This window comes from Microcaecilia unicolor, chromosome 2 (assembly GCF_901765095.1).
Source record: "Microcaecilia unicolor chromosome 2, aMicUni1.1, whole genome shotgun sequence".
NCBI lineage: Eukaryota > Metazoa > Chordata > Amphibia > Gymnophiona > Siphonopidae > Microcaecilia > Microcaecilia unicolor.
The window spans coordinates 80,488,845-80,503,578 of record NC_044032.1 but is presented as its reverse complement, the minus strand read 5'-3'; the positions used below and the strand labels follow the sequence as shown (position 1 = coordinate 80,503,578).

The following is a 14,734-nucleotide window of genomic DNA, read 5'->3' as shown; positions in this document are numbered from 1 at the left end:
TGAGCTAAAAATTAGTGTGCACTAAACGCTAGAGATACCAATAGGAATATATATGTGTCTCTAGCGTTTAATGCTCGCTAAAAAAAGCTAGCATACCCTAGTAAACATGGACCAAGGTCTCATCTTAATGGTAGCCCACATTGATAATTACACTCCTAACTTTTTTAAAGTATGTGTGTATTGGTGGAACTCCCACAAATATCCCCTTCCAAACTGTGCATGCTATGGTTCTAAATATGTAAATAGTGGCTTTTCTAATGGAGGATGTGGTAACAGCTGTTAGTGAATCTGGGTTTTAAAAAGGTTTGGACAAGTTCCTAGAGGAAAAGGCCATAGTCCGTTATTGAGATACACATGGGGGAAGCCACTGCTTGCCCCGGGATTGGTAGCATTGAATGTTGCTGCTCCTTGGGATTCCAGAATCTTGCTACTCTTTGGGGTTCTGGAATGTTCCTACTATTGGGTTTCTGCCAGGTACTTGTGAGCTGGCTTGGCCACTGTTGGGAGCAGGATACTGGGCTAGATGGACCATTGGTCTGACCCAGCATGGCTATTTATGTTCTTTTGTTATTTATTATATAGACATTAGTCATTTACGTGTGCAAAACCTCTGGTTTTATGTGTAAATGCTGTGCAAGCTTTCTAAAAGGACCATCATAATTTTATTTGTTAAATCATGTGTTGGTTTGTTTGTATTCCTTTTACCTGAAAAATGAAGAACAAAAAGGAAACCTTTTATGGCAGATTTAATAAAATATAGCTTGATGTGCTCTTATCCTACTCAGAAGGCGAAAACAATTCAAGCAATTTTAAGCATGAAATTTGATCTGAACTGCCTAAATGCTGAGAATTTTGTAACAAATTCCCTGGCAGTGAGATAAATGAAGCATGAAGTATTTTTTTTATTATTTCTTTTACGTATCACAAGTTCTTATACTGACGATGGTGACATTCTGCCCCTGGCACTTGAGGATACCAGCTTCACATTCAGTCACGGTCCGCATGGCAGTTTCACCATTTATTTGGGCACACACGCTAATTCCTCCATCTTGGCAAGTCTTTTCTTCTCTGCAGACACATCTGTTTGTTTGATCTGGAAGAATAAAAGAAATTAATGGAGTGGACAAAGAACAGAATTACAATCCTATCCAGTTAGAAAAGCCATGAAAATATAATCAGTCTCTGTTATAGCTACAGAAGTGACTATTGTTTTGCTGTCTTTTTAAAATGGAAGAGGTTCAGCCATTTGGTGATGCCCTGTTCCCCTGTACTTCATCAGAGTCCCCATTTTAGTAAGGCTTGCTGCAGAGAAGAGAGGATCTTGCAGGCTACAGACACTCACTTCACTGTTCCCTCCGAGAGAGTGAGTCCTCTGCCTACAATCCTGCCAGTAGATGGTGCTGTTTCACTATCACATTTTTAAAAGTGAGGGACAGGCAAGCTCTGCAAGACTATAGAGAACCTGCCTGTCTCTAGAGATTGAAAACATAATACTGAAGCACCACCCCCCTCTGGCAGCAATGCAGTTGGAGGACTCCTGCTCTGCTTAGAGGGAACAGTGTCTCACATTTCTTTTTTTAGATGCTTTCTCTTGACTTTTTTCCTTGTACAGTAAGTCAGATGTGAGACATGAACATGGTCCTATCGCAAGTATATTTTCCCTTCTCCCTCTGTCTGATCAGATATTGTAGTTCTATCCTGCTCTCCTCACTGTTGTTGTTGTCTGCATATGTCTCCAAACCCTTACTTAGTATGTAAGCCGCTCAGACATAACCATTGATGGATTTATTTATTTATTTATTACATTTGTACCCCACATTATCCCACCTATTTGCAGGCTCAATGTGGCTTAGAGAGTATTATTATGACATATTCATGAGGGAATAGTAGATATAGTCAGTGGTAGGATGAAGATATTTAGAGAAAGAGAAGAGGGTGTTAAGTAGGGTGATGTAGGAGGTGTAATTGGTTGTGTGGGTGGGTTGTATAGTGATTTGTGTTTTTAGAGGTTCTTTTTGTAGGCTCTGTTGAAGAGATGTGTCTTCAAGGATTTGCGAAAGTTATTTAGATTGTCCATGGTTTTTAAGGTTGGGGGTAGCGCATTCCATAGCTGTGTGCTTCTATACGAGAAGGTGGTGGCGTGTGCTTGCTTGTATTTAAGCCCTTTACAGCTAGGGAAGTTCAAGTTGAGGAATTTGCGGGCTGATCTCTTGGCATTTCTGGGCGGTAGGTCCACTAGGTTAGACATGTAAAGAGGGGCATCTGCGTGAATGATCTTGTGTACGATCGTGCATATCTTGAATTCGATGCATTCTTTGAGTGGTAGCCAGTGAAGGTTCTCTCTTAAGGGTGTCGCACTTTCGTATCTGGTTTTACCAAATATGAGTCTGGCTGCGGTATTTTGGGCTGTCTGGAGTTTCTTGATAGTCTGTTCTTTGCAGCCGGCGTACAGAGCGTTACAGTAGTCCAAGTGACTTAGTACCATAGACTGTACCAGGGTGCAGAAAATGCTTCTCGGGAAGTAAGGCTTGACTCTTTTGAGTTTCCACATCGAGTAGAACATCTTTTTTGTTGTGTTCTTCACGTGGGTATCGAGAGTGAGGTTTTAGTCTATGGTAACTCCGAGAATCTTCAGGTTTTCTGAAATAGGAAGGGTGCAGTATGGTGTGGTAATAGTGGAGTAGTTGTTTGTGTTATATTGAGAAGTGAGTACTAGGCATTGAGTTTTTCCAGCGTTGAGTTTTAGACAGAATGAGTCTGCCCAGGTGTGCATAATTCTGAGGCCTTGGTTGATCTCGTTGGTGATTTCGGTTATATTGTATTTGAACGGGATGTAGATTGTGACATCGTCTGCATATATGAAAGGGTTAAGGTTGTGATTGGCTAATAGTTTGGCTAGTGGTATCATCATTAAGTTGAAGATGGTAGGTGATAAGGGGGATCCTTGAGGAACTCCGCATTCCGGTGTCCATGGAGGTGATCTTTCGGCATCTGTTATTACTTGGTAGGATCTGGTGGTGAGGAATCCTTCGAACCACTTGAGGACCGGGCCTCCGACTCCGAAGTATTCTAGAATATGAAGTAGTATTTCATGATCAACCATGTCGAAGGCGCTTGACATGTCAAATTGCAGTACTAGTATGTTCTTGCCGGTTGCAATTGTTTTTTTGAATGAGTTCATTGCCACCACTAGTAAAGTTTCAGTGCTGTGATTTGATTGAAATCCTGATTGTGACTCATGTAGAATTGAGTGTTTATTTAGGTATTCAGTGAGTTGTTTCATAACTATACCCTCCATTATTTTAGTAATGAGCGGTATAGACGCAACTGGTCGATAGTTAGTTAAGTCCATTGTGCTTTTTTAGCGTCTTTTGGCAGAGGTGTGAGTAGGATGTTTCCTTTATTCGTGGGGAATAGGCCGCTTTGGAGTCTGTGGTTGATTTGGTCCGTAAGGTCTTTCTTGAATTGTTTTGGAGCGGCTCTTATTAGGCTAACAGGGCAGATGTCTAGTTTGCATTGAGACTTGCTATATTTTTTAAGCCATTGTGAGAGTTCATCTGCTGAGATTTCGTCGAAGTTGGTCCACGAACGATCAGCTGGGTATTCCCCAGGTTTTGGATCTAAGCAGTCAAGGATTTTTGTGTAGTCGGTGGTGTTGTTTGGTATCATGTGCCGGAGTTTTATGATTTTTTCGTTAAAATAATTCGCTATGTTAGTAGCGGATGGGGTGTCTGTGTTGTTAGAAGTAACCGGTGTAGTGTTTAGGAGTTTGTTCACAAGTGAGAAGAGCTTATGTGCATCTTTGTATCTTGGTCCTATTATGGTTTTGTAGTACATTCTTTTAGTTTGTCTGGTTTTGTATTTGTATTTTCTTTGCAGCTGTTTCCAGTCATTAAGAGTGATTTCGTCTTTTCTTTTGCTCCAATGGATGGGATTGTAAGTCTTTCAATAAACTTGGAAATATGGAGTAGCTAAGTCTCTCTGAGGGTAGCTTTTTAGGGTGTCAAGAATACACTTATGTGTATATGTGAACATATGCATGCATAAATGAGCAATTTCAGGCTAAACATTATTCAGTAAGTATGTGCCTAGATACAATGGTGCATACTTTGCAGGTGGCCTTTACATGAGCAGTGTGTAGGTAGAGTGCATATATATTTTCTCATAGGTTATAAAATTATATATTCTATGGGGCCCTTTTACCAAGCAGTGCTAAAAAGTGGCCTGAGGTAGCCACAAGGTGGGTCTTTCCCATGTGCTGAGGCCACTTTTAGCACCACAGAAAAAAGGCAAACTTTTCTATATTCCCAATAATGGCCACAAACTAATTTCCCCATTAGCACATGGTCATTAGTGCAGGAGCTTTTACGTTCACCTATTTTGCAGGCGATAAGGGCTCATGCGCTAATCCTGTGCTAATCAGTTAGCACGCAATGCCCACATGATAACCGATTAGCATAGTTGTGCCCAGTTTCTGCCCCCAAACATGCCCCCAGCACTATAAAATAAATTTTATTTTTTAGCTGTGGGTAGCACACACATGCAAAAAATACCACGGTATACCTGAGCATTTTAAGGTATATGTAGTGCATTTTAACCCGCGGTAAGCACGCTTTAGTACTTACCACAGCTTAGTAAAAAAAACCCTGTGGTTGGTCTTGAGGAATTAAGCATCAGAATTTACACCAGCTCTATGGCTGATGTAAGCATTCACACCTTGAATACAGGCACATTTTCTGCCACTTATGATAGTATTCTATAAAGAAAAAGCAGATGCCTACTTTTCTTTGCAGAATAGGCTTCAAATAGCATCTGAATCTAGGTGTCCTCTTACAGCATTGCCCTCTCTGTGCACACATATTTGTTGTGCAGGTGGATATAAGCTGCAGCGTAAGAGAGAAGGCAGCCTCACTAGTGGTTCAGGAGATTGAAAGAAGCCGCTGCAGGAGACTTTTCCTAGAGGAGAGAAACTAAACTCTACGAAGGCAGAATAGAGTCAGAGAGGTGCAATTAGTGAAAAGCTATCACTATGTACCCCCAAAGGAGATTCTTCTGCTGCAGAGCAGGGTGTGGAGGATCTCCTGGGAATCATGACTTATTGTCCATTCATATAGGATTACATTCATAAGAATATAAATATAGCCATACTGGGTCAGACCAATGGTCCATCTAGCCCAGTATCCTGTTTTCAACAGTGGCCAGACCTGGTAAGAAACCCAAATAGTAGCAACATTCCATGCTACCAATCCCAGGGCAATCAGTAGCTTCCCCATGTCTGTCTCAATAGTAGACTGTGGACTTTTCCTCAAGGAACTTGTCCAAATCGTTTTTAAACCCAGGTATGCTAACTGCTTTTACTACATCTTCCGGCAAAGAGTTCCAGAGCTTAACTATTAGTCGAATGAAAAAATACCAATTTTCCCCCTCTCGTCTGCTAACCCCCTCTTCACCCAGAACACTTAGGTCTGCTCAGAAGAATGTACCATCCTTCATGCATACTCAATTAGATACAATCCAACAATCTATTTTTAGATTGTTTCTCATTTTTAAAAGATGTAATTAGTCCATAGCTGAAGCTGAAATTTTGCAGGATTATCCAGTTGATATCCCTCTATCTTGTAGTATAAATAAGTCACATACCCCACTTTTAGTACCTTTTCACTTACTAGCTGCATCAGGGAAGGCCACTTCACTTCACTTCAATCTGTTTAAAATTCTGCTGCACGACTAATGTTCCGCCAGTGTCGTTATGCTCATATTAGCTCTCTCCTCAAGTCACTTCACTGGCTTCCTATCCATTTCCGCATATAGTTCAAACTCCTCTTATTGACTTATGAGTGCATTCACTCTGCAGCTCCTCAGTACCTCTCCACTATCTCTTCTTTCATTCCTCCCAGGGAACTCCATTCATTGGGTAAATCTCTCTTATGTGCACCTTTCTCCTCCACCGCTAACTCCAGACTCCATTCCTTTTATCTTGCTGCACCATATGCCTGGAATAGACTTCCTGAGCCGGTACGTCAAGCTCCATCTCTGGCTGTCTTCAAATCTAAGCTAAAAGCCCACCTTTTTGATGCTGCTTTTAACTCCTAACCCTTATTTACTTGTTCAGAACCCTTATTTTATCATCCTCACTTTAATATTCCCTTATCTCTTGTTTGTCCTGTTTGTCTGTCCTAATTAGACTGTAAGCTCTGTCGAGCAGGGACTGTCTCTTCATGTTCAAGTGTACAGCGCTGCATACGTCTAGTAGCGCTATAGAAATGATAAGTAGTTGTAGTAGTATGGGAGCTAATAGAGCTGCCTAAGGTGGGCAGAGCTGTAATTGACTTCAGTAAATATTGTCGGTTATGAGAATATGATTGACAATGTTTATAAATGGGGGTGGGTTTGGATAGTATGTAAGAGCCCACACCCCCTGTCGAGACCCGACAATGGCATATCTCCAACATGGATTGGTTTGTTTTAAGGACATCACAGAAATGATCTTCATAGACCAGATAGCAAGGATAGAAGGTGGCATGATTGAATATGATAAGAGCAGTTTTACAACCGGTCACCTAGGTTGGGGGGGGGGGGGGGGCAACTAGTCACCTGTTGTGAGCCTATTTTACAAAGACATTCAGGTGTTCATGTGTCTATAAAACTGCACCTCAAAAGCAGCCAAACTCACAGAGAAAATATGGCCACCTACATTTACTCCAGCACAGTGCATTTTTTCTAGCAAAAAAGGTGCTAGTACTCAAATGCCAGGCCACCCTTCGGGGGTGGGGTGATCACTGAGGGACCCACCCCACAATGGCCAGGTCCCCTGCAACCAGTCACAGAATCTATGACAAGGCAGAATTGGTGTGTAGGGCCTGAACTCTTTCATTAAAACTTGGGATCCATGGGTCAATTTTAGCAGACAATGGAAAAGGTGCCGGTACTCAGTACCCCCTTTAAAAAAGCCCTGCTCCAGCATGGGTGCAAATATACACAGTCAAAGTATGCCTGTAGATGCATATTTATAACCAACACACATAATTAGTGACTATGCCTGTGCTCCATCCAAATTATACCCCTGAACACATCTACACCTGAGGCGTATAAACTATTCATATTCTTATCACCATGCATATTTTCATGCAAGGAGTAATTTTATAAGTGTCATTTTACCTATGCATTCTGTCATACTTGTGTGAAAAAATTTTTATTCTCCTACTGCCATGAGTGTAAAGCAAAGGACTCAAGGTTTAATTTGGCACAATCTCAATTAAAGAGCTTCAATTACTTCCATCTGGAGAGGGGAAGATAGACATACATACTAAATTGTGCCCAAAATGATGTATGTCAGAGATTTCCACCTCAGTCTTTAGAATGCACCCAGCCAGCTTATTTTTCAGGTTAACCACAATGAATATGCATGAGATAGATTTTGCATGCAGTTCTTCCATTTTATGCAAATCTACCTCGCATATTCCTGGGTGGTGTTCTGCATTGTTAATTGAGCTTAAAACAGTTCACCTCAAAGTTTCAATTCAGTTACCAAAATATGTAGGGTCTGTTTCACTAATACTTTTCTAATCATCTGTCATTATTCAGGAGTAATGTCAGGAAGTATTTTTTCATGGAAAGGGTGGTAGATACGTGGAATGCCCTCCCACGGGAGGTGGTGGAGATGAAAATGGTAATGGAATTCAAACATGCGTGGGATAAACACGAAGGAATCCTGTTTAGAAGGAATGGATCTACAGAATCTTAGCAGAGATTGGGTGGCAACGCTGGTAATTGGGAAGCAAAACCAGTACTGGGCTGAGTTCTACGGTCTATGCCCTGATCGTAGCTGAATAGATAGGGATGGGCTGGAGTGTAAATTTTAAGGGGCTTCGGTGTTAGTTTCAGAGCTTAGTACAGTATTGGACAGACTTCTACAGTCTGTGCTCTGAGAATGGCAAGGACAAATCAAACTCAGATATGCATATAAAGTATCACATATCATGTAAAATGAGTTTAACTTATTGGGCTGACTGGATGGACCATTCAGGTCTTTATCTGCTGTCATTTACTATGTTACTATGTTGTCTTTCAGAAAAGACCTTGAAGAGGCAGGCTCTTGCTGAAACAAGTGAAACAGACACTACAGTACAACAAGGGTGTAACCACATGGAGGCCTTGGGGGCCTAAGCCCCCCCCCCCAATTTAGGTTCGAACCCCTGGCTAGTGGGGGTTCCCATGCCCCACCAGCGGAAGTACTCCTCCATCCATGACCTGTATGTCCCATGGGTGGTGGTTGCTACCTCCACAGCACTGGGCCTCCTCCCTATGTATGCTCAGGTTCCTTGAAACTGAAAATGCATGAGAGGCCTGCCCTCCTGCGTACGCTCAATTTCATCAACACCAAGCATGCAATGGGGTGGAGGGAGGGCCGGCGCAGCAGCAGTGGCTGTGGATGGAGGAGTGCTTCCTCTAGTGGAGCTTGGGGACCCTTGCCAGCTCAGGCATGTTGGGGTTGTGAGGGGAACAAATAAGAGCAGTAGCAGGGCAAAATTGTGTGCCCCCCTCTACTTTGTGCTCAGACCCCCTCCCCTCCTCTGAGACTTGATGTCTGACTAAGCGCCTACAGCACAGATTTTGCTTGGTGCTTTACACTTGCTACACTCTGTACTGATTTAAAATGTGATTAATTTCTTACCATCACATTTTTCCCACAGCTGGCATGCGTCACACGAGTGTGCTCCCACAACAGGTATTGTACAGGAATCCTGGCCTGCCAGAGTATATCTTCTGCCTAGACACTCGAGAGCATGCATCTTGCAAATAGTAAGAGCCACATGTTTATTCTTGACATCTACAGCACAGACGCCTAGAGAAGATCTACAAAAGAAAACATAAAAACACAATTAAGACGGCTGTTGTGGGGGTCCCCTAAGTGTCACCATTATATGCTTCAATCAGAGCATTGTATATCACATGCAGTGCCACTCCCTAAACCGTGGATCTGTTTGTGTACTTTCAAGTCAAAATGAAAAAAAGGGAGGGGGTTCACTACTTCCACAAAGAAACTAGAGGGATCAGAAAACAAACAAGGGTGGAAGAACGCCAAAAAGTCCAAAAATGACCACTTCTGAAATCACGGTAGTAAGAGCACCGAATAAAAGTTTATTGGGACCCTACACGGTCCGTGTTTCGGCTACACAGCCTTCATCAGGGCTCAACAGCTTGACGTATACAGATTGGCTCTTCGATCTCTCAAGTTGAAGAAAAAATTAACACCACGGTGCTGTTCACAGTCCACAATGGACTGTGTACTTTCAAGCCATTTTTCATGTTGCACATTTATCCAAGAGCTGCCATCCTTTTAAAACTGCTTGTGCTGTCAATCACTTGCCAAAAATACTGAGGTAAGTATTCAGTGGCAGATCAGCCACATAACTAATCAGGTCAGCTCTTCCTTTAAGATTATACATATTCAGATACAGTGTACATATGTTAATTTATTTATGACATTTTTATCCCGCATTAGCCCAAAAAGAACTCGGGTTCAATGTGGCTTATATTACAAACATTAATAGAATGGTACATATTTTAAAAAGTATACTTAGTAGTATCTTGAACAAATTCAACGTAAACAATAATTAACCTGAAATGCACAATTCTATATAGAGAATTGATAGATATAAAGAAAAACAACTAGGTTGATAATTCTAATATAGAATTGATAGATATAACTAGATTGACAATCAGTAAAACTATATTAAGTAATATTAGACAAGTAACCAGACTGTGGCGATCCTCAGAGCTCTCCACTATCGCCCATTCTGTTTAATGTAATGATATTGTGAGATAATAGCTAAAAAACTCACGCCCCAAGCCAATGGAACAACTCTGTTACCAAAGCAGTTCCGCCACCAAGACCCTGACGCAGCTAAACGAAACGCTGGCCATCGTTGGCTTGGGGTGAGTGAGTGAGGCTTGGGGCAAGAGTGTGAAAGAATGATAGCGCACCGTGGAGCACCTGAGTGCTGTTTGTTTGAAAGCTAAGTATCTCTTTCAAACCTTATACACATATTCTTAGTGTTTTTTGCTGTGGTATGTTTTCATAAGTTTTTGATCAGTCTTGACCAGTGTGTGAAGAACGTTATAGTTATCGCAATACACTTTAGGTTTTTGGCCAATGATGAACAGAGGATCTTTTTCAAGACCCGTTTTAGCTCTGTTAGATGTGTATCATCTAGGAGCTATGTGAGGCCTATTTTCCTATGAAAAAATTATTATTACACTCACAGCTGTAACACTACTTGAGACGTGTTTTATTTTTCATTCCATGGAGATATCTCTTAGTTTTTTAGCTATTAGCTCACGATCTCACATCTCCACACCCTATTTGATTGTATTTAATGTAATGGTATCACCACTAGGTAACAGACTAAAAACAGCAGGATTCAAAACATTCATATATACTGACAATGTTACCGTATACATAACCTTCAAAAAGAACATTCAAGACATCTTACAAAAGGCAAAACTTAGCTTAAATTTGATGGAAACCTGGGCCTCAGAATCCAAACTAAAGCTAAATAAAGAAAAAACTAAATTCATGGTCATTGCCAACCTATTTGATGACAACGACTACAACAGTTTCACAATCGACAACTCTTCATTCCCCACTGACAAAAATCTGAAAATTCTAGGTATAAGATACTCAAGTTTTCTCAGAAATCACAAAATCTTTCAGGTCTCTTTGGAACTAAATGTAGTTAAATGGATGTAAATGAAGTCATTTCCTATTCCCTCCCAATGCTGAGAGAACAGTGAACAAAGAAACCCTGCTCTTACCAATGGAAACCTAACTCCAGCTCAGAGCTGGCATTGGGGTGTTTCAAGAGAAAATTTCTAAATTTTTTCAGCTTAAAATCTGTCGGTTTTGATTTATTTCAGAAGCAGAAGGAAGCTCATGCAAGCCTCTAATGTGCTGGGAATGAAAAACAAATGTGTGTGGATCCAAGCAAGCCTGAAAGTGAAAGCACACACTGGCACCTGTTTTCTGTACTTAAATATAAGCCTTTCAGGTTAAAAAAAAAATTTTCAAAAGCTTATATTTAAAGGCACAGAATAACGGCACCGATGTGTGCTTCACTTCCTGGTTTGCCTGGACATGCGCACAAGAGCTATGCTTACCTCAAAACCCTTCTGTGAATCTGCAAGGCACATTCTTCCCCCTTACTTTCGGTCTCACAGTGCGCATACCATTTGCATAACATTAGCGATGAGTACTGGAGAGTTAAGTTGTGGTTCTGTTCCTGCGATATGAATTGGGCACTGTTCCCTATACCTCAGACATTCTGAGCATCGGTCTCTGAGAGATGCTCACTTTGCACTGTTGTTACACTGCTAAAGTCTCAATCTAGAATGAGTGGTAAATTGCCTACCAGCCTGATCCAGTAATGTGCTACTAATTTCTCATCCATTGGGTCATTACCAGCTCCACTCCATTCAACTACATCCTCTTTGTTTTCATCCAATAATCTCTGCACAAATTAGTATGTCACTTTCATTTGCACTTCCTTACTGAACCATTTTTAAAAATAAAAGCGCTTAATAATTCAATGGAAATTTAAATGTTCAATTTAATCCAAGTAGACTTACAACCCAATGTTTCTCTTTCATCAATATCCGACTGACAGCTTTTGTGGCAAGTTCAAACAGTTGTTCAGATTGGATATGAGGCTCATTGTGAATCATTTCAACCAGTTTGTCAAACTAACATCTGCTTAATGTCATAGGCCCATAGCTACGGTTATTTATGCTTCGGGGGTTCTTCAGCTCTCATTTCACCTCAGATTGCAGTTTTCAAATATAATATTTTGGGGATATTTTACAGATCCAGCAGTGCTGCAATGGATCTCCTCAACTGGGCTTATAAATCACATCCCAGCACTGTTACTGCCTGATTGCCAGTGTTGGCATCACAAATACTTTCAGTGATAAATGGCAGCCTGACAGAGCTACAGAAGAAACAAAGTGTGAGCTTTCAGTGGTATAAATGAGCTTTTAAATTTACCCTGGCCTGAATGCCTGAAAATGTAATTTAGCTCAAGTCGAAACTACACTGGGATTTAGAAAAAAAACTCTAATTACCCGCACTCAGAGGGCATTTTACAAGTGCACGTTGATTGCTGAAGTTTCTCCCATGGCTGACAAGCGGGTCCTGGTGGTTTTGGTACTTCTGTTGGTGCTGTAAGAAATGATAGGAGCAAAAAAGCAAAATACAAACTTACTGATGAAAGAAACCAGCAGAAAGGGGAATCAATGCTAAAAGAAACAATTTTCCACTAGAAAGAAAAATGAAGACATTTATGCCAATTTTAACTGCATTGATACAGACTATTTTCTCATTTTTCAAAAATCATTTTACACCCCTGTTATTAGATATCCAACAAGATACCTAAAAGTAAGGGAAGAAAAGGGAAGGGAGGAGGAAGACAAAGAGGGGCATAATCGAATGGGGACGACCATCTCTAAGGACGTCCCGGCAAATGGGCGGGGCATCCCGTATTATCGAAACAAGATGGGCGTCCATCTTTCGTTTCGATAATACGGTCGGAGATGCCCAAATCTCAACAATTAGGTTGACCTAAGAGATGGTCGACCTAAATGTTGAGATGGTCGTCCTTTGAGATGGGCGTCCTCGGTTTTCGCCGATAATGGAAACAGAGGACGCCCATCTCAAAAATGACCAAATCCAAGCCATTTGGTCATGGGAGGAGCCAGCATTCATAGTGCACTGGTCCCCCTCACTTGCCAGGACACCAACCAGGCACCCTAGGGGGCACTGCAGTGGACTTCACAAATTGTTCCCAGGTGCATAGCTCCCTTACCTTTGGTGCTGAGCCCCCCAAAACCCATTCCCCACAACTGTACACCATTACCATAGCCCTTAGGGATGAAGGGGGCACCTACATGTGGGTACAGTGGGTTTCGGGTGGATTTTGGAGGGCTCACAATCATCACCACAAGTATAACAGGTGGGGGGGATGGGCCTGGGTCCGCCTGTCTGAAGTGCACTGTACCCACTAAACACTGCTCCAGTGACCTGCATACTGCTGTTATGGAGCTGGGTATGACATTTGAGGCTGGCATACAGGCTGTCAAAAAATGTTTAAAATTTTTTTTATTTTGGGTGGGAAGGGGTTGGTGACCACTGGGGGAGTAAGGGGAGGTGATCCCCGATTCCCTCCGGTGGTCATCTGGTCAGTTCAGGCACCTTTTCGAGCCTTGGTTGTGAAAAAAAGGGACCAAGTAAAGTTGGCCAAATGCTCATCAGGGACGCCCTTCTTTTTTCCATTATCGGTCGAGGACGCCCATCTCTTAACCATACTCCCGTCCCGCCTTCGCTACGCTGCCGACATGCCCCCGTGAACTTTGGTCATCCCCGCAATGGAAAGCAGTTGAGGACGGCTTTCGATTATGCCAATTTGGGTGACCCTGAGAGAAGGACGCCCATCTCCCGATTTGTGTCGAAAGATGGGCACCTTTCTCTTTCGATTATGCCCCTGAAAGTATACAATCACTTGTTCTGGTTCTCCTTGCCACTTTCTGGACATGGTGACAAAAGGGTGAGGGTGAGATCATGAATTCTGAGACAGTTATTTGTCCTAAGCTAAAGGCAAGGTTGAACAAAGAAATCCGACATCCATATCTATGGCTGCTTGGGTGGAAACAATACTACATTGGGTTAATATTCACAAACACAGATGTCACCAACATCTGCCAATTGCATAAGTGCTTTTCATTTAGAGTCACTAACATTTTGGTGTGCCCTAATGCTACATGTATTATGCACTGGGACTTTGTTACTAATAATGTATGTTAATGGCTTTTGTGCATACTACTGTGATAGCATACATTCTCAACTCCATTAGCTGTTTGCTTGTATTTGGCTATCTAAGCCAATACATGGTCAAATATTCTGCAGATAACATGCACAGGGTTAGCAGTGATCCAAGGGTAGGGACAAAAGTTATACAGAGAATAGCAAATATTCAGCTGCTCTCCAGATAACTTGCCCACTTAGGAGGCAATTCTATAACAGGGTGCCAACGTTACGCCACCTCAATCATAGTATGCAGTTATATCAAAAACTATTAGAGGAGTGAAGTTCAGCTATACTACCCACAAAACAATCTAAATTCCACTAGTGCAAATATGCTGTACTCCCACAGAACCTCAATTTTTATTTACTGAAATAAATTTTTAAATAATTTTTAATTGTGGAAAGAAGAAGACTCAGATCCCCCATCGATGTTGGTAGGTTAATGAAATCCATGTGATCCGATTTATGTGCATCACTTTATAGAATACGCTTAGCGAGTTATGTGTGTAAATCCTAATTAGTCCCAATTAATGCTGATAATGGCTTAACATCCAATTATCAGCGCTGATTGACAGGTTAACCATTTAAGTTCCATGCATAAATCAGCTACACGTGCCAATTTGCGCGTGGAACTTTAGTCGCCGTTTATAGAATCTGGGGGTTATACATTAGAACTTTCTTGAACTTGATCATAAATACACAAAAATCAATTATCTTATGGACTATTTTTTTTTGGAGACCCATCAAAGTTGGTCATTGCTTCAAGGAATCAGGACCATGTGCTTTATTTAAAAGTACTGAACTCCATTCCTCAATTCAAGAATGAAGAATGAAGTGTGCATATTTTATATCACATTGCTATCACACGCTATGAGTGTG

General features: G+C 41.5%; 1 protein-coding gene across 2 annotated transcripts in view; it reads right to left on the bottom strand.

Annotated features, from left to right (window-relative positions):
- Positions 1-729: 729 nt before the first annotated feature.
- Positions 730-14,734, bottom strand: part of C7 (complement C7) — a 120,469-nt gene continuing 106,464 nt past the window's right edge. For both annotated transcript variants that reach the window (XM_030193081.1, XM_030193082.1), the window contains exons 16-18: positions 12,121-12,217; positions 8,675-8,856; positions 730-1,093 (exon numbers count right to left, since the gene is read on the bottom strand). In XM_030193081.1, the coding sequence (XP_030048941.1) occupies positions 915-1,093; positions 8,675-8,856; positions 12,121-12,217 (458 nt within the window). In that variant the 3' untranslated portion in view covers positions 730-914. The remainder of the gene's footprint in view (positions 1,094-8,674; positions 8,857-12,120; positions 12,218-14,734) is intronic.